This window comes from Talaromyces proteolyticus, assembly GCF_021365285.1.
Source record: "Talaromyces proteolyticus strain PMI_201 chromosome Unknown BGW36scaffold_4, whole genome shotgun sequence".
NCBI classification, from domain to species: Eukaryota; Fungi; Ascomycota; class Eurotiomycetes; order Eurotiales; family Trichocomaceae; genus Talaromyces; species Talaromyces proteolyticus.
Window position 1 is genome coordinate 452,834 of NW_025764280.1, and position 23,726 is coordinate 476,559.

At 46.4% G+C, this 23,726-nt stretch overlaps 11 protein-coding genes across 11 annotated transcripts; 5 read left to right on the forward strand and 6 right to left on the reverse strand.

Annotated features, from left to right (window-relative positions):
- The first annotated feature begins 104 nt into the window (after positions 1-104).
- BGW36DRAFT_415370 (uncharacterized protein) lies at positions 105-1,586 on the forward strand. Its single transcript, XM_046219315.1, has 2 exons — positions 105-873; positions 929-1,586. The coding sequence occupies exons 1-2, from the start codon at positions 588-590 to the stop codon at positions 1,438-1,440; spliced, it is 798 nt and encodes a 265-aa protein (XP_046073953.1). The 5' UTR covers positions 105-587; the 3' UTR covers positions 1,441-1,586.
- Positions 1,587-1,611: 25 nt separating this feature from the next.
- BGW36DRAFT_373713 (major facilitator superfamily domain-containing protein) lies at positions 1,612-3,713 on the reverse strand. The gene is made up of 5 exons (XM_046215608.1): positions 3,127-3,713; positions 3,033-3,072; positions 2,650-2,974; positions 1,959-2,586; positions 1,612-1,896 (listed from the first exon to the last, which is right to left on the reverse strand). The coding sequence occupies exons 1-5, from the start codon at positions 3,471-3,473 to the stop codon at positions 1,755-1,757; spliced, it is 1,482 nt and encodes a 493-aa protein (XP_046073954.1). The 5' UTR covers positions 3,474-3,713; the 3' UTR covers positions 1,612-1,754.
- A 215-nt stretch (positions 3,714-3,928) lies between these two features.
- On the forward strand, positions 3,929-5,965 carry BGW36DRAFT_425078 (fungal-specific transcription factor domain-containing protein; the record flags this gene model as incomplete). The annotated part of the gene is made up of 1 exon (XM_046220062.1): positions 3,929-5,965. The coding sequence occupies one exon, from the start codon at positions 3,929-3,931 to the stop codon at positions 5,963-5,965; it is 2,037 nt and encodes a 678-aa protein (XP_046073955.1).
- A 325-nt stretch (positions 5,966-6,290) lies between these two features.
- Positions 6,291-7,117, reverse strand: BGW36DRAFT_425079 (putative short-chain dehydrogenases/reductase; the record flags this gene model as incomplete). Its single annotated transcript, XM_046220063.1, has 3 exons — positions 6,291-6,480; positions 6,538-6,835; positions 6,895-7,117. The coding sequence occupies 3 exons, from the start codon at positions 7,115-7,117 to the stop codon at positions 6,291-6,293; spliced, it is 711 nt and encodes a 236-aa protein (XP_046073956.1).
- Positions 7,118-8,762: 1,645 nt separating this feature from the next.
- BGW36DRAFT_425080 (pantothenate transporter liz1) lies at positions 8,763-11,041 on the reverse strand (the record flags this gene model as incomplete). Its single annotated transcript, XM_046220064.1, has 16 exons — positions 8,763-8,875; positions 8,942-8,996; positions 9,055-9,139; positions 9,194-9,300; positions 9,356-9,412; positions 9,469-9,597; positions 9,665-9,693; positions 9,762-9,945; positions 10,025-10,099; positions 10,154-10,215; positions 10,268-10,287; positions 10,351-10,577; positions 10,641-10,689; positions 10,740-10,783; positions 10,843-10,953; positions 11,015-11,041. The coding sequence occupies 16 exons, from the start codon at positions 11,039-11,041 to the stop codon at positions 8,763-8,765; spliced, it is 1,374 nt and encodes a 457-aa protein (XP_046073957.1).
- Positions 11,042-11,568: 527 nt separating this feature from the next.
- On the reverse strand, positions 11,569-13,164 carry BGW36DRAFT_356916 (uncharacterized protein; the record flags this gene model as incomplete). The annotated part of the gene is made up of 2 exons (XM_046213828.1): positions 11,569-12,648; positions 12,739-13,164. The coding sequence occupies 2 exons, from the start codon at positions 13,162-13,164 to the stop codon at positions 11,569-11,571; spliced, it is 1,506 nt and encodes a 501-aa protein (XP_046073958.1).
- Positions 13,165-13,440: 276 nt separating this feature from the next.
- BGW36DRAFT_425082 (uncharacterized protein) lies at positions 13,441-14,847 on the reverse strand (the record flags this gene model as incomplete). The annotated part of the gene is made up of 2 exons (XM_046220065.1): positions 13,441-14,121; positions 14,170-14,847. 2 exons carry the CDS (start codon positions 14,845-14,847, stop codon positions 13,441-13,443), a joined length of 1,359 nt encoding a protein of 452 aa, XP_046073959.1.
- Positions 14,848-15,448: 601 nt separating this feature from the next.
- Positions 15,449-18,108, forward strand: BGW36DRAFT_405529 (uncharacterized protein; the record flags this gene model as incomplete). The annotated part of the gene is made up of 5 exons (XM_046218972.1): positions 15,449-15,591; positions 15,692-15,880; positions 15,939-16,685; positions 16,728-17,029; positions 17,098-18,108. 5 exons carry the CDS (start codon positions 15,449-15,451, stop codon positions 17,754-17,756), a joined length of 2,040 nt encoding a protein of 679 aa, XP_046073960.1. The 3' UTR covers positions 17,757-18,108.
- A 231-nt stretch (positions 18,109-18,339) lies between these two features.
- BGW36DRAFT_373727 (zinc-binding oxidoreductase) lies at positions 18,340-19,682 on the reverse strand. Its single transcript, XM_046215609.1, has one exon. The coding sequence runs from the start codon at positions 19,628-19,630 to the stop codon at positions 18,494-18,496; it is 1,137 nt and encodes a 378-aa protein (XP_046073961.1). The 5' UTR covers positions 19,631-19,682; the 3' UTR covers positions 18,340-18,493.
- A 602-nt stretch (positions 19,683-20,284) lies between these two features.
- BGW36DRAFT_125491 (PAP2 domain protein) lies at positions 20,285-22,272 on the forward strand. Its single transcript, XM_046209319.1, has 4 exons — positions 20,285-20,687; positions 20,743-20,763; positions 20,815-21,320; positions 21,377-22,272. The coding sequence occupies exons 1-4, from the start codon at positions 20,620-20,622 to the stop codon at positions 22,006-22,008; spliced, it is 1,227 nt and encodes a 408-aa protein (XP_046073962.1). The 5' UTR covers positions 20,285-20,619; the 3' UTR covers positions 22,009-22,272.
- A 639-nt stretch (positions 22,273-22,911) lies between these two features.
- BGW36DRAFT_425087 (uncharacterized protein) lies at positions 22,912-23,581 on the forward strand (the record flags this gene model as incomplete). The annotated part of the gene is made up of 2 exons (XM_046220066.1): positions 22,912-22,986; positions 23,057-23,581. 2 exons carry the CDS (start codon positions 22,912-22,914, stop codon positions 23,579-23,581), a joined length of 600 nt encoding a protein of 199 aa, XP_046073963.1.
- Positions 23,582-23,726: the final 145 nt, after the last annotated feature.

A 23,726-nucleotide genomic window follows, 5' to 3' on the forward strand; every position in this document is an offset into this window, starting at 1 on the left:
GCCTATTTGGACCATCCTAGGGCAACGTTGAAGTGTATATATGCGTCTGCTATCTTGACTGCGCCGTGACCATGTCCGGAAACACTTCTCGGCACAGAGAATTGAGCAAGACTACTAGAAATTAATGAGCCGAGATACACTGACTCTTACTCCAATGCAGCACACTGATTCTCACCCCCATAATCCACTCACATACGGTGTGGCCTGTGTATGTAAGCTTACATATCTACAGTCTATACGCATGTTCCTCTGTTCCGAATACGCACCCTTGATATCTTCCTCCTCGTCATCTCATCATGGTGGATCTTGACCAACTCGGAAATTTCGCTCGGCCGAAACTATTTCCCAATGTGGTAATAATACTGAACCTCCTCCGAAATCCGATAGGTGTCAGCTATGCCTATTTCTACTTTATGTGGTCAATTTTTCGGGTTCTACTGCAAAGTCCGACATGGATGATGGAAAATCTTGAAGACTGAATGGTATAAAGCCGGCGTTTGCGCCGCATCAAAGGCTTCGTTCCAGCATTCTAAATATACATTGCAATTCAATACTTGAATAGACGACCTCAGAGACACGCAATAAATATGGCATCCAACCTGATTGTCTTTATCACCGGTGCCAACACAGGCCTTGGACTCGAAACTGTGAAGTCCTTGTTGCAGTCTCCTACAGCTTATACTATACTACTCGGGGGCCGCAGCCTGGAAAAAGCAAACACCGCAGCGAAAGAAGTGCAGGCTGAATTCATAAAGAGTCCAAGTATCATCAAGACAGTCCAGATTGACCTTGAGGACGACGGCTCCATTTCTAGCGCATACGAGCATATCACAAAGGAGTACGGTCGCGTAGATGTCTTGATCAACAACGGAGGTAAGGATAGTGTCTCTTGACTTCCCAAAAATCTAATACGAACATCTGCGTGTAGGAGGCCAGTTTGATCAGCAGATTCTTCTCGGAAATATGTCAATGCGAGAGGCGTGGAACAAATCATGGAACGTCAACGTTACGGGAACGTGCATCCTTACTCATACCTTCGTGCCGCTTCTCTTGAAAGCCGCTGATCCAAGACTTATTTTCATAACGAGTGGCGTATCTACACTAGCCGAATCCGACAACATAGCCATCAAAATAAACCACGCTCCAGCAAAGGGTTGGCCAAAAAAAGAGCCCTCTGTGGTAGCTTACCGATCCAGCAAGACCGGCATGAACATGATGATGCGTGAGTGGACAAGGATTCTGAAGGAAGATGGGGTCAAAGTATGGGCCATTTCCCCTGGATTCTTAGCAACTGGTCTGGGTGGGAACCCGGAGTTAAATAAGAAGATGGGCGCTTTGAATCCAAGTATTGGGGCCAGTCTTGTGAGAGAGGTGGTTGAAGGTGCCCGGGACCTGGATACCGGTAAAGTCGTCCGCCGGGACGGCATTCAGCCATGGTAACTGTACCTTATAATGTTGTTGTAGCCAGTGCCAATACTATGAGCAGAATAAAGACAGTTGAAGAGCGATATCTGAGGATATAATATCGATCCGAGGCACTTGAGAGACAAGATGGCAATCAGAAACAATGGCGCGATTAGAATGCCAGAAAGTACAAATAGAAATATGAGTGTCAGTACGCTTTACCCTAAAATAACCACCAATTGCACATATCTAGTATCATTTCTATCTATCTATTCCCTCAATTACCCTGTTACTTTAACAACGGGGTGGCTTGTGTGATTTACTACATTGTATCTGTAGCTGCCAAATATTTATTCGGAATACTGGCGTTTCTTCTGGTCTCTGTTCCAGAAGTGTCTTAATACGAATAGCATGACAAGCATGCATACATCCAGCGCAATCGTCCAATTATACCCAATAAAATACCTGGGTGCATCAACTGTCTTCCAAACACTATTTCAAAACAAAATAATCAGTTAATTTGGAGACAAAAATGGCAAAGAAATACCACTTACAAAAGAGGGAGCCAGGCCCCGAACGTATTTCCAATCGTATTCATAGCGCTGATCACAACGGCACGCTCCTCAGAATCGCCAGCACAAATCTCATTTGCCCAAGCGTAAATAGTAGCCGCGATCCCATCCGCCGTACCAGAAAGGAAAAATGCGAAAAATTTGAGTCCAACAGGCACATTCCAGATAGCGAGCACAATACTGGCAAATATATTCAACACTGCAGTGCCCGCAATCAGGGCAACTTTGGCATCATATGCATCCGCGACAATACCGCAAATCAGCGATGATACGATAGTGACAGCAGGGGATACAGTCGTGATGGTGTTGATCGACTCAACCGAGTACCCTTCAGCTTTGAGCCAGAGCGAAAGTCCACTATTTGAGGATACACCGTCGGCTTGGGAGAAGAAGAATGCGAAACCGACCAAAACCCAAAAGCGCCATCGAGTCAAGATGGACTTTATTTTTGGCATTGTAAATGGCTGTCTTGGTTCCCGGCGCTCTGAAGCCATTCGCTCTTGGGCTAATTGGATTTCCCGTGGTGTGAGAATGCGAGACCTACAGTTTTCGGGGGTGCCAGGCAGAACCAGAAGACCCAGGAGCGCGATGGGAATGGTACAGGCAAAACCTAGAAAGAGTGCAAGTCAGTATTTCAAATACCAATTTTTAAGAGGATACGTATTAAGCATACATATGATATAAAGCCATCGCCAACCTTCAATACCAAATCGGTTGTTCAACCTTTCATATGCGCCTGCCTGGATATACCCAGAGCTCATACTGCCGACTGAGCTGGCAATAAAGAAAACTGCTCCTCGTCGATTTAATTCGGACCTTTTGTACCAGCTGCCTAGGTACCACTGGACAGCAGGGAAGAAGAATCCTCCAAGTGCTCCAACAAAGAACCGAAACGCGTAGAGTTGGGTAACATTACCCGCTTTGTACTGGGCCAACGTAAACACACCCCAGAGCAAGTCTGCTGCTGGAAGAAAATAATTGACAGGGAAACGCGTCATCTGCATTCAGTATTAAAGTTCCTATTCTGCAACTTTTGCACCGCAATTCTCTACTTACAATCAATGTCAGTGGGATTTGCATAGTGATAAATCCAACCCTGAAACGGTATTAGCTTATGCTGTCCAATTCTGCGCATCCAAGTTTCACAGACATATATACTGTATTCAGGTAATTAAGCTGGTTTCCATACAGCTTCAAGTCCTCCTTCATACCACTTACGTACGCCGTGCTCGTCGCGGAGGAATCAAGCACCTTGGCCCAATAAGCCAAAAAGACAAAGACGACGATCAGTCCATCCAGTTTAAGTATAAGGCGCCGCTCCTCTGGGGTGTCGGCGGGTGAGAAATACTGATACCATTTTTGTCTTATGGGTTCTGATGGATTGTGGGCTGGAAGTGTCACAGACGTGTATACAGATTTCTCGTGGACTTCTCGCCGGCTATCATCGCCCAAAGTCGGCGTCTCCTCCTGGGGAGGTTTGTCGACTGCAATAGACATGATTTCTCAATACGTCTCAGGTATGATCCTTTCCAACGACCGTATGAAAAATTTAGAAAATCGAGAGCGACGGAGTATAAATGGGGATGCCCCAGATCAAACCCTAAACACCATTGGTTGACGGCTCCAATTCCGCACATGGCAGACAATCGTTGAAAAAGCACGACATTGCCGCTAAAATGGCGATTCTTCGGTCTCAGCGTAGTCGGACACCCACTCGATCACGACAGTGCAAAGTGCAATACACATACAGAATTTTTAACAAATCAAGTAATGTTTTTATAAAAGGTTGTATCTGTACAAAATGGCATTTCTAGGGTTAGGGTTAACAGTCACCTGACCACGGTGGCGTAGTCGCCGCCTTAGCTTTAGACCCATCTTCAATTTCCCGGCTGTCCAGACTCGGTATAGCCGAAGCTGTCAACGTAGCTAGAAAATAATTCTTGCTGCCAACGATGTCGCACTTCTCGAGCTTCACTAGCAGGTTCCGCGCGCGTAAAAATATTACGCAAGAGTCTCCAGCCACTAAGGTGGCGAAGAGACCCAGAGAGTCGCATGTCTGCAACCAATGCAGAAGATCCAAGCTCCGATGCGATCGAGCACAACCGTGCAGCAGCTGCATCAAGAGAAATGATGCAGACACTTGCTCGTATCGCCAGACCCCTGATTCCAAAGTCGCTGGCAGCCAAGCAACTATCGAAGGCAGACTGGCTCATTTAGAAACATTGATCACGGATCTAATGCGAAGTCGTGAGTTAGGAATACCCGAGAATGGGGATATGGATCCCGTTGAGACTTCCGGGAGTCCCTTTCAAGATGATGAAGTACATGCCAACAGCTATGTTGGATTCACCCATTGGTCAGCCGTTCTAGATGATATCCATGAGCTAAAGGCTGTTCTGGGTGGCTCCGCTGAACGGACTAGAACTGGGAGATCTCCGTTAGAAGTCCCTCTGGCTCCAAGCGGGGAGCTAATTTTTGGATATCAGGAATCCTATTCTTTGGAAGAAATCATTACCGTATATCTGCCATCAAAAGTCGATACTGATCGACTTCTCTCAGTATACTTCCAAGGGGAGACTTTCATCGTTCCATTCATCCATGCGTACCATTTCCAGCGCCAATATCGAGAGTTCTGGGCTGACACTCAAGCCGTAAATCCTCTATGGCTGTCCATGCTTTTTTCCATTTGCTGTCTAGCTGCCCTAATCAGGGAGAAATCTACCTCAAATGACAACCCCCATGGAGAATTTATCACCCAAAGTATGGCTTTCCACACAGCTGCTGGGAAATGTCTGGTGGTAGGAGAATATCATCGGCCACAGACCTTTGCCGTGGAATCACTAGCGATTTATGCACAAAGTAAAAGCCTAAAAACATTAGATCCTTGTCGAGAAGCCGGTGCAATCCTAGGAATGGTCATTCGCCTTGCATACGAAATGGGCTACCACCGTGACCCAGATTCAGTTGGGTCCTTGACCGTCTTTGAGGGTGAAATGCGCCGACGGTTTTGGGCAGCATGCAAGCAGGTAGATGTAATGACCGCTTTTCAACTTGGTCTTCCAAGTAATATTTGCCTCGAGAACTGTGATACAAAATCACCGAGAAATCTCCTGGACTCGGATTTCGACACAGATACTCAGGTTTTGCCTCCGTCTCGATCCGAGAATGAGGCCACGAAACTACTATGGTTCGTTATCAAAGACAGACAGTTGGTTAGCTTTAGCAAGGTCTGTCAAGATGCACTCTCTTTCAAGGAGAATTCTGAATCGGAGATTCTTCAGCTGGACGAGGAAGTCAGACAGATGCATACGACTGTTCCAGACATCTTACGTACACGTCCCTTTTCAGAGTCCATTGCAGATGAATCTTTCCTCGTAATGACCAGAATTTACATTGAATTCATCTATCTCAAAAGTTTATGTATTCTTCATCGCAAATATATGGCCCGGGGCAATGCATATAGTGCAAAAACTTGTGTCGAGGTTGGAACTCAACTTGTTGGTCAATTTATCGATATGTACAAGGAGATTTCGCCTGGTGGCCGTTTACATGCGGAGCGCTGGATGCTCACCAGTTTCACAATGAATGACTATTTACTCGGTATCATGGTGCTCTGTCTGGTAGTGCATACATATCGCAAGGGAGTCTTACAGCCTCCAGTCATGGACTCTTCAAAGGAACGTGAAATACTTCAACTACTCGAGCAGTCATTTGATATTTGCATGGAAAAATCTTCGGTCTGCAAAGATGCAAAGCGTGTTTCGCATGTAGTGCACCTTATTTTGAATAGCAATACGGCATCGAATCCATCTGCACTACCACATTTCGATAATACGGGACCGGGGCTGGGCAAGGGGCCGATATCCCTGGAAGATGAACACAGTAATAAAGGAATCGACACCATGGCATTCGACTTCCTCGATCCGTTTTCTTTAGTGGGCAATGGGTTTGAGAATCTCGATTGGTTTTCCTTTGATCCTCAACTTTAAAGTCCATGGTATAAGCATTTAAACGGACAATTATTCCAGCTAGGGTATTCTATCCATGAAAAACATGATCGATATTGGGAATGTCCTGGGGTGCTTAGTGAGCGCCAATACGTCACTATTCAAAGCCAGTCATTTCCTGGCTTAGTTTCTATGAAACATTATCAAAGAAATTACTTCCAAGACATGACACTAATGTCAAATAATTCAGGCTACCACGTTGACAGCTAACAACATTAGCTATCATAAACTGGTCAAATGTTAAAAAACATATCCATCGAGTTTAAGCAGCTTTGTCGTTAACCATATAATGTCGTTCTTGAACCCTTCAAGAACTCGGGTACCAGCTCTCTTGGCGTGGAAACACAACATATCCTTGTCCCTTGACGAAAGTCTGCATCCAAGCTCTTTGCTTTGGATCCTTCGCCAATTCCAAATACAGCTCCGCGTGAGCAGGACCACTTAGACCCGTTGCTAAAGGTTGGCCATCTGAGAGTCGCTGATCACCCCAGTAGAACCTACATAAGGCAAATTCAGCCTCTTGTCATTATTAATATGAAATATTTAGAACTTACTTGTATGGCTTGTCAAGGTAAGACACCAGAGCGAGGTGCTGAATCAAATGCGAAGTTGCAATTTTGCCCATTCCAAAAGTCGAGAAACCAGGAGACACAGTGATATTGAGTATGTTTCCAGTATAGATAAACGTCCCGCCTTCGGCTCCTAGGCCCTCGGTACCCAGGTCCTCGAAACCTTTCACAGATTCGCCAGCGGCGACCCAAGGACTAGTAGTGTTGACGTTCATGCTACTGTGGAACTGATCTATTGGTGTTTCGAACGGATCTTCCGGTTTTGTGATATGAGCTGCATAAGCTGATTTGTCGTCAGTGCCATCAGAAGGTGCAAAAAGAGCGTGTGTATGAGCAACGCACCATTGTAAATCACCACACTGGGTATGCCAACAATTTTTCGAACCTCTTTGAATAGACCCGGCACGGTCTCCGGCTTCGTTGCGTCAAAAACAAAATGCTTGAATTTGGGATCAAGTCTTGCTGTTCGCGAGGCAACAGCGACTTTATATCCCACATTAGCGAAAGCTTCTGCTGTTGCCTGGCCGACTCTGGAGCCGGCCCCGATAATCAAAAGGGTTGGCATTTTGAATGATTCAATGAAGTGAGTGTCTTATGTCACGGTTTGTACCCAAATTACTCTGAAGATCTCAACGGCCCCGTTTGGGAATTTGAATATGGTTGCGATGGTATAGACCGTGTGCACGAAATAGATGTTCTGCCTCCTTTTATATATATTTATGTTTCATAAATTTCCACTTCAAAGTTGTCTAAATTCAAATACGATTTCTAATCATATATAGTTGTCCGTGTAACCCCTATGCACACGAGCTTACGCAGAGCCAGTCACAGTGCGATTTCTCGGAAGGCCTCAAATACAAACCCCTTTCGTGTTATTTTCGCTCTCCTTCGGGTCTCATCCTCACCTATCATAGTCAGACTAAGTCAGATTCTTTATATTGGCTATACCTATTACGGAAGGTTTCGCTAGCGCGGTTTATACCAGAACTAGCACCTCCAGCGCTAAGAGACATGCATTCCCCACTGGAGAATAATAGAGACGCAAATGACTTTACTTTACTTGATTGGTCATCCAGATGGTTCGGGTTAAAATTCGGACGAAAACCGTGCCCGTTGGCATAGATGAGGTAAAACCTTTCCTAGGCTTCAGGTGATGGCGAGACTGATGCGCTCATATGACAAAATCTTGCATATATTCAAGGATTTCCTGCCGTTCATTTTAATTTACATTAATTTATATCAGACTGAGAATATATAAGTCTCGGAGTCACATCTATAGATAATATATAGAGTTCAATTATTATTATTAGTGTTATTTTGGGGAGGGCTTCTTTACCCAATATATCTTTGTAGTGTTATATTCAAAGTTTTGTCATTATCAAACTATAGCCATCCAGGCTACCTTATTAATAATACTAGTTTTTTTGTTTCATTTTTCATGTAAAATTTAACAAGTATTTAAGATGTACCATCTCCCCAATTTCTTATATCATGAATACCAAGACTTACACAAGACATACACTTCATCCATTGTCAGGAGGACAGGCTGAACCTTAATAGCGAATACATTCCTATTAACACGATAAATATGGTGGCTATCACCATATCAACAATTTGAAATAATATTAAGTTATAACTATTAGCGTCCTACTGCTTCCCACTAAGCAGATATGACGTTACCTTTGATTCAAAGTGATTTAATATCAACTGCTAAAGAATTCCGATAACATTAATATCATTGAAAAATACCGTCTACATGCTTTATAACGAGCTTTAAGAATTTTTCTATAAAAATGCCACAGCGCGGGGCAGAGTCACTATTTTGGTATCCAAGCTGCTTTTAAAAATTGCATCCGTACATACATCAAGAAACAAATCATTGAAAGGATCGAACCCCAGAAAAATAGATAGGAAGAAATGAAGTCTGTCGGCGTATCCTACCACGCATTATTGCACTAGTCCGCTGTGGGATTGCAGCCCTAATTTGTAGCCAATTACTTCAGTGTGCTTGATTCAATCTACGCTGGCTGGATTACAATAGAATGCGCGGGGCTAAAACCATATATACGCCAGTAACAACTTGTTAGTTGGTTCTCTGTACTGTACTTTTATGGCTGTCGGGATGGTTTCGCGTTGGAGTGTTCAACTCGCCCAACCAACTAATTTAGTACACATGACCTAGGTCTCAGAATCTTCCCAGAAGATGAATTTTAATCCCTGTAGGAGGCCCTTTTACGTCCCTCTCGTAATACAAGAACCTGAATGATTGCTATGACGACTAGTGCCGCAATAACAAAGCCGAATGTAGCAGGGAAACCCTTCCCTATATTCGCATGACTATTAGTCCTCTTCAAAAACGTTTTTTTTTCCTGGAGAAGGAGGCACTGACGAAAACTAGGCGCTTCTGTCTGAGGAAATATAACGATGGGCAGCCATGCTGCTACCTATTGAGACCTTACGTTAGTAAAGAAATGTCTCGTTGTGAAGTTAGAAGAATCATACGGCATATTGAAAGCCATTCATACTGCTAACAACGAAGGCACGCTCCTCGTTGTCGTCGGAACAGACTTCATTTGCCCAAGTATAACTAAGCAAATAGTTAGAATGGATGTACAGATGAAAATGAGAACGGCAGTCTTACAATATCGCAGTCATCAACTGAACTCCGTCAGTTAAAAATGCGAATTCTTTCAAACCAACACTTGCCGGCCATACTGCAAGGATTCCATTTGGTACTAGGCCATATACCTAACTTTATCAGTTGACGAATGAATAAGATAAAGAAATCTCAGGGATGACCAACAAGTGGCAAGATGACAAATAGAAACCGGCTTCCGGTATAGTCGGAAAGAAAGCCCCACTCCGCAGGGATCAGTAAGACTTGATATGGTATTTAGTTCAACTGAATAAACTCACAAGAACTACACAGAAAGCAGAAATAAGATTGGAGCCTGTCGGAATCACGTTTCGTTCAGTGACGGAGAAGCCTTCGGCTTTCAGCCAGATAGCAAAGTAGCTTGTTGCTGCGCATCCGGATCCATATAACTTTGATAATCAGCTTTATCTTTGAATATCTAAGAGAAAGGTATGCTAGTAAGAATCTAGATCATACCACATAGCCAAGTGTAAAGGCATACCACCCTAAGAAAGTCATAAAGGTTGATTAGTCAATAAGATCCGAAACAAAGGCAAGAACAGGTAGTGTATACTCCATCTCCGCGCGGCACGCAAAAAGGTTGCCGTTGAGATTTTCGCAGGTGCGGCTTTTCCTGCCTTATTAACTCGGTCTCGAGCAATTTCTATTTCTTCAGCACTCAGATACCATGCACGAGTGTTGTGAGGTACGTCGGGGTAGAAGAAGAAGGTGACGATCCCAACAGGGATCGTCATACCCTGAGAATATATTCGTTAATGCTCTTCTCCATATACATGTAATGCAAGGTAGTTCAGTGATATTGATCTTGAGACATACCCCGCATACAATATATAGCCACTTCCACCCAGCGATGCCGTGATGGCCATTCAGGTTTTTGTATACAGCTGCTTGCTGTCGGCCACAATCAGTTCTTAACCTGCTATGTCATAGGCTAAAATTACATACAAGGTAGCCACTGAATGCTGAACCTAATGGAGCAGTCATGTGAAATATCGCCGTTCGTTTTGCTAGTAGTATCTCTTTAGATTGACGTTGAAATATAACAATAACAAAACATACCTAATTCGGTCTTCGTATACCTGAGATAACGACGTCAGTTAATAAAATCTTTCAAATTCCTGTTTGCATAGATATATGCTTACCATGACCCTAAAACATATAGCATGCAAGGGAAAAAGGAACTCTCGAAAAACCCAATTAGAAATCTAAATGCGTATAGTTGCGATACATTGGTCATCCCAGCTTGGGCGAGCGTGAAAGTACCCCATCCAACCTCCATTGCAGTGAGCCAGTACCTTGGTCTAATCTTTTGGATGATGAGTGTCGATGGCACCTGCATTACGGCATATGCTACGGTGTATGCTGTTGTCTATTCTTGCTCCTCGTGTTAAACAAATATATCCGCTAGCTCTCATTAGACGGATAAACTGACTGCGTAGGTGTACTGGTTGCCAAACATCTTAAGATCTTCCTGCATACCACTATTGTCCTATCAACGGACTGTTCAATAATTTCATGGGGGGACACTCACCTCACGTATGCATTGGTAATGTTGTTCTGGTCTAGGTATTTCAACTATGCAATAAAAGCAATTAGTGAATTCACATAAAAAATTGGCAGTAAGCATGTTCTACGAAAAATCCTAAACACCCAATCGTCAACAAAGCAAAGTCCAGTTTGCGGACTAGCTTCCGCTCTTCTGGGGATTTCAAATGGGAATCTGTGTCCCAGATAAATGATCGGAACTAATAAAAGCAGCCTTAGTATCGGATTGGGATTACATGCTACCAACATTCACGGACTCACCGACGTCCACACACTTTTAGGGCTCATTTTTGTTTCTGCAGGTATATTACCACAAAATATAAATGAAAATAAAATAATACAAAGAAAGAAAACAGAAAAGAAAAAACAGAAAGAAAGAAACCAAGTGCTTCGAAGCCTCTGAAATAAAAGTAACATATGCTGTCGAAATCACGTCTTCGCATCCCCGCATTGCACCTCATAATACTAACATGGTGTTATTGACGCTATAAGCACCTATAATAATTATCTTATATTTGTTATCTACACAGAAGCTAGAGTGCCATTGGTTCTATTAGCATGAGATAACATAATGCATATGATTCTGACTCGCTAAAATACAAATAATTTTACTCGGTCTACTGTAGTGTCTGCGGAGTGGAATGTTTTAAACCTCCATGTATACTCGCCAGTCAGTTTGATCTAAAAGATTATGAGTCCCATCGGGATCCTAGATATTGTGAATACATACATTCATTTGAAATGTTACTTTCGGTGAGGCTTTTGTAGTCATAATGTGTTAATCGGGCGCAAGCCCGGACTTTTCAGATAGCTAATTAATATTCCTCATCGAGTGCTTTGAGCGGACTCCGGTCTTCTTCAAATATACTCTGAAACAATACCAAGCTCAAATAAGCCCTGAAATTGTGGAATACAACCATGCCATCCGGAGATCCCCAGCTCTGCTGATACCAGCAACCCTGGAGATTCCTGAGCTGCTCCCAACTTCCATGGTACTCTGCCACCAAACCATCGAAAGCCTTCTTTTCCGTCTCATTTGCTTTTCCGTATGCCTCACCCAAAAGATTCCTCGCTTTGTCCAGCAATTCTCCCTGTATATACCATACATATTCTGTGCCCTGCCCATTATGTTCGTACATCGCAATCCCCCCACCCTCAATTCCTGGCCATTCGATCGACACGGGCAGCTTGGCGTCGGGGAAGAGATTAAATTGGTAATCGGTCATATAGTCGTCCTCTTCCCAGAATAGAGACTGCACATTTGGAAGGCGGTTACTGAGGATGTGAAACCGTGGACCCCGAATGACGAGACGTGTGCCATTAGTCATGGCGTAGAAGTCTTTGAGATCATCAGGGAGTGGCCTGCCCAATTTCAATTCCGCCGCAACAATCTGTTCCGCAGTTGCAGGTGCGCGAAGTATGGTGTCTGGAGCAGTGTATTTTTGCTGCTTAGAAGGCCGTTCTTCATTGTTCTCCGCCTCAGCGTCATCTTCTGCGTCTTCATCATCGTCATCCGAATGATACAGAATCTCTTCGAATTTCTCCTTGAACCTTAACGTATTCTTATCGAGCTCCTTGAGGATGTCCTCCATACTCTTGTTTCTAAACATTTCCAGGGGCTTTATAGTTCCCCCCTCTAGCCTTTTCTTTGTCGTTTCGTGTATAAATGCCGCATACTCTTTGAGTTCATTTTCTGCAACTCCAAGTTTGTTTCGCAGCCATCCAAACACGAAATATTTACTCCAGGCCTTCCGTATTCCAGAAAGATACATAGCTTGCTGATTCGCATGGATGCGGTCCGCAATGCGAGTCATGATATCGTCGGCTTCAGTGGTTTTGTTGAGAGTTAGAGCAATATTTAGAAGCCCTGTTAGGCTGCCAGAAAGACGCATCGCCTATCTCTTTTCATTAGATTTTTTCACGACCGGTTGCCCTTCGACAGGATAAATACCAAAGAGATGAGGGAAGCAAATAGAGCGGCGTACGTGATACCCAGTTGTTGCATTTAAGCCCCATGCAATATCCTCGTCCGAATCTAACTCCTTTATCCAACTTTTCAAAGCCTGGAAGTCATCTTCACTTCCGTTCACTACATTTACCTCTTCTGGAAGGTACGGTATCTTCCGGATTGATTCCTCTTCCAGATCTTTTAGTTCTTCCTTGCCCAGCCTTTCAAATCCTTCCGGCATTTTGTCTATAGCCTCAAACAGGAATTGTGCTTCATCAGGCATCACATTGGCATTAGGTACATTTCCATGCTCTGGAAGTAGCTCAAGAATTAAGCATGATTCGCTAACAAGACCAAGCATGCTGAGTTCGACAGCTTTCCGCGCAGCGTGGAACTTGACGGTGTCAACAGGACGCTCGGAACGGATGTCGAGAGAGGAGAAATTTCGAAGGAATCCTGCCATTATGTATTTTTCTTTTTTTTGAATATTTCAGTTGACGAATTGTGTGGGTTGAATGAGACAAAATTGCGGCTGATTTAAGAAACATTCTGAAATAGCCCCTCACCCCACTCACTATATAGTAATTGGCGTGTACTAAATCCGTCACAAAATCATGCCCCTTGGTGGGGAAGTATTGGCGGTTCACCAATATTTCTTAGTATGCGTAAAACCGAGCCAACACCAGGGTATTTATTCGTGCTGAAAAAAAATGTAACCCTAGATCCTTTCGGCAGTGCATCATAGCAACAAGTTTGTCGGCACTGCCATCTGCATATCGATTCCGCAAGGTGAGGTATTTTTGTCCACTGAACCGATTTGTTGAAGTATAATCGACCTCAAACCTGCGAATGGTGTACCTAAAACCCGATCATTAAGCAAATTGTAAGCCATTCTTCGGTAGTTTGGTGATGGGCTGTACATCGCCACAAGAGTTAATGGAAGGAAAGAGGGTAATAGCGCACAACCAACTGAGCTGTGGGTTCGGAAAAGAAACATAGCGCATTCAATAATTATCTGACAATAATTGTTGATCTCGCTTGCATTTTTTTGGGGTTCAGCGAGGGAGAACATCATTTTGGCAGTGGTATAGTACGACGTAACTATAGCTGTCGAACCATTCCGATACTTGATTTCACCTTCCAAATTGTATTGAATATATTCGCCGCGTAAATTTGCCTGATCTTCATATCCAGTCCAAATCTTGTCAATGTTTGACCGTATGTCGTTGCAATGGGCAACAGGATTTTCGGGATCATGTATTTTAGCAGACAATATTTTTCCTAGTTTGAATAACTGAGGTATTAACTGGTCAGCTACCTGCTGCGAACTATTAGCCATGTTCAATGTCAGGCGAGTCCACATATCAGTATCTGGTTCGAGCGCTAGGTAATCAAGTGGCGAAGCTATCATCATAAGCAACTATATTTGGGTCAGTGTTGTAATCCGATTATAAAGGGGGACACAAACCGTTTGGTATTGGACATGTAGAGCCACCTGTCTAAGCAATTCGTTCTGAGCAAGCTGAGAGCTTGCTAAAGCTAGCATTTTCCGAGTCGCAGCAAGGTGGGCGGCATAGGCGGCGACATCCGTGGAGCATACAGCTTCGAAGAGTGACATGATTACAGATGTATATATTATGGTTGCACTTGACGCGTCAGAGCGATAAGAAACAGCCTTGGACTGTCCAGATAGGGCCTTCCCGTATATTAACCAGGCATGTTGAACAACCAAGCTGTTGCTAGAAGTCGCTCCATAGTAAGCAATAGCGAGTGCCTGAAGAGAAAGATCCAGGGCCAAGCCTCTCTCATTTAGAGGTACGTCGCTCAATCGACGTAACCACGCTGGTCTTGTAGGCCGATCAGTCGTAGACGTTATCATTGAGAAGATCTCGGAAGCGAAGGCCAGTGACCAGATCTTTCCATATGATGGCTGATGCATCATCGAGACATTTTTTTTGTCCGAGCCAAAAGGGGCCTTCCTGTAGCGGGTCTTGACACTTGCAGTCTGATCAATGATGATGGTACCCTGCAGAGGCCCAGAGCATTGGCGATTGGTAAGAAGACACTGGCGGCAGCTTGGTAGAGCGCCATCACAACCTATCCGTCTTTGCCGACATGCTCTACATCCTCGGCTTCGTCGAGGCATCGTTTTAGAGAAGGAAATGCTGCGTGCGTGATGTATCAACTGATGATAGAAAGGTGTTTGGATACAGATTACAAGTAGCCAGAGACAGAAAGAGCAGTATTGGTCAGCAAAACGCCAGAACTGGCTAGCGTAATCCAGAACAATTAACAATCAAGTTACGACAATAATTAATATTATATAGTAATTGGTTTTGTTTTATGTTTGTCTTAGCTACAACGCGTGTTATTTAATTCTCAGTTTATTTCTTGTAATAAGAAGCTAAGATTGGACATTTACGTAGAGAATGAGTCTTGCCCAATGCTTCATGATTAAAGATTATGGTCTCCAAAATATTACTGGCAGATTTATGAAACGTGGTCTTTTTTTAAATATTATTAATCTAGTCAGAAGTAGAGCTCTTTCAAATGTATAATAATCTTGTAGGGCAGGGCCCCAAACAGGCTGAGGGTGCGTCGGAGTTTGGATCTCCGCCCGGCAGGCTAAGGCTTCCAACTTGTATGTCGACATGCTCCTCGTCGCTATTCCCCAATGAAACCGAACTGTTCCTGAGGCTCATTTATCTATCGGTATCCGACCCACCGTCCCTGCTTCCCAGCCAACGATGGTCACGCATCTCGACGAGCCTAGGGGCATAACCCGTAGACGGGGCCCCGGCCATGCAGCCCCGTACGGACAGGCGTGTCTGCACTGCTTCAAATCCAAGTCCAAGTGCGTCAGTCATGGCAATGGTACCAGTTGCGAAAGGTGAGTCTGCGCGCCTACGGGATCCTCCAATTTCTTGTAGTCAGCACGCAACTAAGCATGCGGGTTCGCGCTGCCGTTGTGTGCGGTGCTGGTCTTACAGATGCCACCGTCTCAATAAAGAATGCTGTCCATCAGACTCGTTTCGCCGAAGAAACGCAAAGAAAAGCCAAGATTCGTCCGTTAAGATTGCCCAGCTCGAGGGCCGCATCGACAATCTCGTCTCCCTGCTGCAGTCTGTCACCGAACATTCGGGCTCGTCAGCATCCCTGCGTGAAGCACTGGAAAACCGGTACGTGAATGCCCAGGCAATGAGAGACTGGCATGCTGATGGACACACGCCAACCAAGTCCACAAGTCTTAAACCCGCAAGAGAGACTGGGAGTAGACGAGCCCGGGTCAATGCCCACCAGCTCATTTCGCAGCACAGCCACACCCACAGGTCATCCAAAGCAAGCACATCACGGTGCCAGTTTCTTCCCGCAGCCCTCCCCCAGCTGTGATACCTCTGATACTGGACCACTGTGGGAAATCACTTCATCAGAGGCAGAAGCACACATCACCACCTTTCGCACTCAGATGCTGCGATTTTTCGCTTTCCTGGACCTTCCCCTGGAAACGAGCGCTCAAGAGCTTCGCCAGGAGAAGCCTCTCCTATTCCGGGCTATCATGACTGTCACAGCACCCTCAATCCAGCTGAAGCTCCTCCGCGGCCGGGGGCTCAAACACCTGATTGCACAGGCTGCCCTTATCGAAACACAGGCGAGCATAGACCTGCTGCTCACCCTATTGACCTACGTCGCCTGGGGCTATGACCAGTTTTTAAATAAGGTTGCGAGCTCTTCTCGGCTGACCCAACTGGCCATGTCACTTGTGTATGATCTTCGCCTGCATAAAACGTTATCGCAAGGGGCTCATTCGATGCCGCACGAAGTGCACAACGTCCAGCCGGGAAGCACGCAGACAGCTCGCGAGCTGACCTCAGAGACGGATCAGGTCTCGTTAGAGAGTGTCCGGGTGGTGCTGGGCTGTTTTATATTGAGCTCTATGTATTTTATTTCCCTTCCTTTATGCCTCTATCCTAGTACATCGAACACGTGGGTTGAAACTCTCTAACTCTCGCACGACCACCTTGGCAGAGTCTCCTCCTATTTTGGCCAGATAGATGCGATGCGATGGACCCCTCGCATGGAGGAGTACCTGAGCCTCGTCAGCACCAACACGGCCTCCAAAATGGACAAGTTCCTGGGCTTGCAGGTCCGTCTACAGCGGGTCATCCAACAAGCGGTCGATATGCGCGACCAGCAAGAACTAACCCGCTCTCTTGCTGCGCCTCTTTCGCCCTCGACTGAGCCGTTACTGGCCTCCTTTTATCTCAAGACCCTCCAAGCGCAGCTGCAGCAGGTTCGGTCGTGTATTCCCCTGGAGCTCCAGCAAGAAGGCAAGCATCTTCACAACACTTTTCATTACGAGTAAAATACTCTAACCCAGCTTGTTTCCGAGTCACAGAAATCATCATCATGTATCTGCACTACGCTGAGCTGAGCATCTACGAAACCGTTCATACGGTCAACCCGGACATCCTATCCACTTCTGGAAGCGATTTCATCCCCGTCGGCAGCGCTCCAACTCTCGGGTTTGAGCGACTTGAATGCCACTGGCGCTCGTTGGGTGCCATCAAGTCTTGGCTGGACGTCTTCTTCACTTTGCCCCCCTCCGTCTGCGTCGGATTCTCCTTCCCATTCTGGGCGCAGATGGTACGATGCCTAGTTGTCCTGTATCGTCTGTCCATCTGTCTGGATTCAGCCCGTGATCAACCGACGGTTCGTCAAACGGTTGACCTCCTCGCTGTCTTGGACCGCATAGCGGACAAGATACGACGGACCGCGGTTGAGGCTGGCGAAAAATCTCCCAACGAGCTCTTCTCCCAGATCGTCCGCATCATGAAGCGGTTTCAGGCCTGGGCAGCTGCGCGATTGGAGCCAGCTCCGCAGCCCAAGGCCTTCTCCATGCCGGATCCTCCTATAGCGTCGGCCGAGGCTTTGACGACATGGTCGTACCCGGGGACTGATGGTGAGGAGATCTTGATCAATGACCACCAGATGCTGACGCAACTTCTCGATATTGGGAATGATACCTGGTTTGACGAGTATTTTCGCAGCCCTTGACTATCATTCACATTATCCAATTTATGGTGGAATGGTCGATGGAGTATGGAGTTGAATGATACCTCAATTATATTTATCTTGCTGGTCTTCGTATCAACTTAAATTATGGAGATTACTTATGATGGGTACTTCTTATTCGTCAAGAGTATATTATTGTTGTTAGTTAATCATTGACATCCGTGACCAATGACCAACCCAAGGGCTATAACAGACAGGTGCTAGGTGGGCTTTAGATGAGCTTGTATAGAGATCCTAAAGCGACTAAAAAGACCCCTAATTGAACCCTGACGTTAGCCGTCAGAAATAACCTTTATAGCTGTTCCCTCATCTTAGTATGCTGATGGCTTTACATGCGTATCATATATCTTAATTTTTCCTCCTTCAATAAGATATATAAAAACCTCCTGTGCACTTCTTTGCATTTTTTGATTTCGATCTTGCCTGTTTGTTGACACTCACGCTGATCGAGCGGAATTCGGACTCCGACTCCAGATGTTAGGTCGCATTGGCTTCGGAGACCCCGGAGTCCGCCCCCGTCATTCTCATGCTGCTTCTTTTAGAGACACATCAATCGTCAAATCCGGTGTAAGGACTGGTTCATCGATTTACCTAGCTCCTGGGACTTCCATAACAGTATCAATGGTACAAACAGTAAGAAATTTATATCCTATGAAATCGATATACTAAACTGATTAATACTCAGATATGAGAAAGCTTCCAAAGTCTAGAGTAAATCACTACAGCGTCACGACAATCTTCGACGCCGACACTCCCTTTGCCTGAATATCCATGGCTTCCTGGATAGCCTCCAAACCTCTGCCCACCACCCTCGCCTCAGGTGCCGGGATGAACTGCTTTGTCTGCAAGGCCCGGGGCAGGAACTCAGAGAAGACCCGACCAACCACGCTCTCCGGATCGACTATATCCTTGGTGTCGACGAACTGCGCTTTTACACCAGTAATGCTCGAGACAACTGCGGTGCGTCCGAGCCACCATATCATCGAGCCCAGAAAACTGGCTGTCCCGAGCATCGTTTTCAGCTTATCGGCAGGGATATGGGATCCCGCGAAGGCAATCTTTCGTTCCACCTCTCCTCCGTCTTTCTTCAGTCGTTGCAGGATCTTGGTGCACGCTTCCACTGCCCCATCCCCCACAGTATATGCGCCGTAGATGGGCTTACCGCGCAGGGCCTCTATCATTTCTTCGGTCCAGCCGGTATTGTGATAGTCAAAGACCCGCGTCGCGCCGAGTCCCAGCACATATTCGAAGTTTTTGGGCGAGCAGGTCGAGTATACCTCGTACCCCGCCGCCACAGCCAGCTGCACTGCGTTACTGCCCACACTAGACGCGCCCCCGGTGATAATTACGGCGCGGCCGTTGGGATTCGCTCTTGCGGGAACGGTGGGCAGGTCGAGACCCAAAAATTCAGCATGGAAGAGGCCATAGGTAGCTGTAGTCAGCGTCAGCGGGATCACGCTGGCCTGCTCGTATGGAGTTTCATCGGGGATCGGGGCAGCCATGTGTTCGTGCAAGATGACGTATTGCTGGAAGGCACCCTCGGCAGCACGATTCACAGTGGGAGCCAGTCCCAGGCCACAGCCGATCACGCGGTCTCCGACTCGGAATCGTTGCATCTGGGGTCCAACCTCGACCACTTCGCCGGCTATGTCGCCGCCAAGGATGAAGGGGTACTTGACGTACCCCATCAGAGTGTCCCCCATCAGCTGCTTGGCCCAGTCTACCGGGTTAATGGCTACGGCATGGTTCCGCACCACGATCTCCCTGGGGCCTGGGGGCGTGTAGGGGGCCGGTCCGACCTTGAGAGGGTGGGCGTTCTTGGCCGTGAGCCATGCTGCATTGTTTTCGGGGGCCATGTTTTCACTTGAGGGTTATCAACCACGGCTTGATAGATCTATTTGGCCAAACAGAAATCTGGAGAGGACGAAACATGAGGGGTCGTTATAATATAGGATTTGCATGTGGTAGCTGTCGAGGTCGGATTTCGGAGATCAATCTCCGCCACCCCTGTCCCAGCAGAGGATTGATACGTGTTACGATAGAGTAATAATACGCAGCGGTTACTTTAATTGGTTGCTATGTGCTTTGATGGGCTCAGTGTTTCTTTGTAAAGAGCAGTGTCTGTGGGCATTAGGTGGTGATAAATCGTACCTGTCAACTAAATTATATTCCGTTCGACACAAAGCCGCGGGAGCCCTAACCCTAACCCTAAGTACTGAGGCAGGCATTTTAGCATTGTAATCAATAGATTTTATTCAGATCTTAATATATTAAAGCAAGCATCCATCCAATCAAAAAAATTACTTATTCAATATGTTGGCCTAATTAGGAAGGTATAGAGGCAGATGTAGGTATTCTAGTCCATATATAGTTAGCGCCTTCTACTTTTGGGGGCAGTGCTTGTATGACTCATAAGCCAACCAGCAGCCAAACTGTCGAGCCACAGGACCCACAGCGGTCTCGCCCGTGGAACAGAATAATAAATAATCATCATCATTATTATTTTCACCATTGGGAGGAGTCAGGGCATTAATTGATCTGCTCGACTATTCCTATCTTCAGTAACAACGGCTCTCGGGCCTCAATTAGCTTGGTCTTTTTTTGCTGTCATTCTGAAACACCAAATCCCGACATTATTACTTTAGGCACCACTATTCTCTTTCGGGTGCACGCTCTTTCGGTTTTGGTTTTGCATTTTTGATGCTTTTCTGCGAACCCAATCATCAGTCACATTTGATCTACTTATCGCTAGGGGTTGTCATTTGATGGATATTTAACTATCTCCTTGATATTTGTCTTCCCGCCAAGTTCCGGGCTGGTCGCGTGCCCTGCCCAGAGTGCGAAAATGGCCCAGCTGCCGTCCAAGCTTCCTGTTTTCTCGAAGAAGCGCCTAGAGGCTCGCGTTATCATTTCGTATGTTTCTCCTTTTTATTTTATCTTTACGTTTGTGCTGACTGATTAGATATATTTTCGACTATGTAATCATCATGTGAGTGCCGAAACGAGCCACCCCCAAATCCAAGACTGACTCAATTGAAAGTGCTTTTGCCATTGGATTCTATGTACTAGACCTGGTCCAGCCTTATCATCAACATTTCTCGCTAGACAACAAAAGCCTGCAGTATCCTTATGCTGTTCATGAACGAGTTACGATCCAAGAAGCCCTCCTCATCTCTATTCTCTCGCCAATCGTCATTATCGCCATCTACACACTAGTCATCGATGGACTCTTTTCGCACCATAAACCGATTTCCGATCGTTCGGGGAGAAGAAAGCTGACGGGTCCCTACAGACTCAAGGATCGTTTGTGGGAACTGAACTGTGGAATACTCGGCCTACTCCTGTCACAAGGGTTAGCCTTTGTCATCACCCAGGTCTTGAAAAATGCCGCTGGAAAACCTCGCCCGGATCTCATCGACCGCTGCCAGCCAGCCCCGGGAAGCCAGGACCTCCCAGTCTTTGGCCTCTCGAATTCGACGATCTGTACAGGGGAAGCATCCTTGATCAAGGACGGGTTCCGTTCCTGGCCGTCTGGTCACAGTAGCTGTAAGTTTGGCTTGAAAATGGCTGCTACGATAGGCTCCAAGCTGACGTGTTGACAGCGTCTTTCGCCGGTTTGTTCTATCTCTCGCTCTACCTGAGCGGCAAGATGCACATCATGGACAGTCGCGGGGAGGTTTGGAAGGCCATCCTTGTCATGATTCCTTCTCTCGGGGCTGCGCTCATCGCGGTGAGCCGTATTATGGATGCTCGGCACCATCCATTCGATGTCATCACCGGCTCCCTACTAGGAGTCTTCACTGCGTGGGCGTCCTACCGACAGTATTTCCCACCCTTGTCCGAGCCATGGAGAAAGGGTAGAGCCCATCCCATCCGGAGTTGGGGGACGGACCCTACCGTGCCGCCAGGTAAGATGCATTTGGCATCTTACGATGATGACCACGTGCCCTTGCGCGATGTGGATGAGGAGCATTTGAATGCTCACCCGCTAGGGATGGATCAAGGGGTCCCCTCCCGTCCGGAGCCTCAACCAGCCGGGCCATACAATCGCCATCGGGACCGAGACGGCTACTCGTCCTCGTCGAGCGAGGACGATCACGAAGGGTTCGAGATGACAGCAGCGCCGTATGCTCGCGGCGCGTCTTACCAGCCGTATGACACGGCTTATCAGCCGGCCACTGTCCCGCCGGCTGCCCACGGCGGGCAGGTTCGTCATCTGGCAGGAGATGCTTAGACGTAGAGTAGACGCAAGGTGGATGACATTTTTCTACATGCAATCGTCTTTTTCTTTTCGTTTTCTTTTCTCTTTTCCAATATCTTAGGCATAGCATCAGCATCAGCACGAACACGAACATGTACATATACATGAACATGAACATCAGCCATGTACGAAGTATCCATTTCATCAATTCACAGAACGGATCAGTCGTTTTCATTTCGCTGGATCCCGTCTATGCCATTCTGTCCGCAATACATACCAGCGTAGTGGGCAGCTCAAGATACCTTCCAGAAATGTGACTACCAATTCCAGTATAGACCAGGCGAGGATGGCCTATCTCGCATCTCGATCGATCGATAGAGGGCTGGAAGATGAGCCACGAGGACATCGCAGCCGGTCTAAATCGGTCTAAATCCCCGACGCATGCAGCCGGCGCCATCCTAGCGCTGCCACTGGTTGCTTAGGGATACCAAGAGATACCAAGAGCTGTCTAGCCTGGCCATGTTTGGCTGACATGCATGGCTGGGGGCACGGACTGGTAGGATGCAGTTGCTAGATTGCCAGGCAGGTCCCCGCCATCCGATTAATTTAATATCCGCTTCCCAGCCTCCCGCCAACAACAAAAGGCATCGCCGTTTATTCCTATTTTTGCTTTTAAACGAGCACTTCGAGCTTTTCCTGCTTTGCAGAATTTCCATTATCCAATACCTCACATTTGGCTGTGTATGCGTTGCCCTGCAAGACATCTGAGGACTCTGTTGCTATAGCAAGTGTGCTCCTAGTAACGGGTTGCCCCGCAATACTTCAATTCCTCGCGCATTGGCCTTAATTCCATCCACTGCATAAGCGCAGGACATATCAGATCGCGCATCGATCGCAGGAATTCCACAGATTATTCTCCTTTGCATAGACATCAAGATGATTGGCAGTCTCCTTTTTATCTTCTGGCGGCTGATGGAAATCACCTTTCTGATTCCTATCATTGGCATGCTGGTAAGTGTTTATCTTTTTCCTGATCCATCGAGCTAGCCTCCCATCTAACAAAATGTCGTACTTGTAACAGGCATATTTTGTCCATGGCTTCCTAGACAGTAACCAGCTCACACCAGCCTATATCCTGGTTCTGTTCATCGTCAGCACCATCGCCGTCTTCTGGTGCGCAGACACGGTCATCCGCTTCGGAAGCACCAAGCGCTCAGCCGCTTTCGTTGCGCTGATTGATCTCTGCTTCTTCGGGGCTTTTATCGCTGCCGTGTACGAGCTCCGTTTTATTGCCGGAGCCGACTGCAGTGGCTGGGACACCAACACGGTGTCTGTCTCACTCGGTCCGTTTGGATCTATTGTCTACACTGGCCGCGAGTACAATGTCAATAAGACTTGCGCCATGCTCAAGGCTTCTTTCGCCCTGGGGATTATGGAAGTTGTCTTCTTCTTTTTGACTGCCATATTTGCTTCCTTCATCTTCAATCACCACCGAGATGATACGGTCGTCAGGGAGACTGTTGTGCGCCGCCGAAGCCACAGCAGCCGGCGTGGACACCACCACGGCCGCAGAAGCTCGTCCAGTCGACGACATTATGTGGTTTAGAATTATATGGAATAAACAAAAACGGGACAACAAGGGAAAAAAATTTGAAAAGGAAAAAGGATTCAGCTGGACGAGTCGCACTTTTTGACATGAATGGATAGATTATGATCATTTGGATTTTTAGCAATTGGCGACAGCTGCCTTC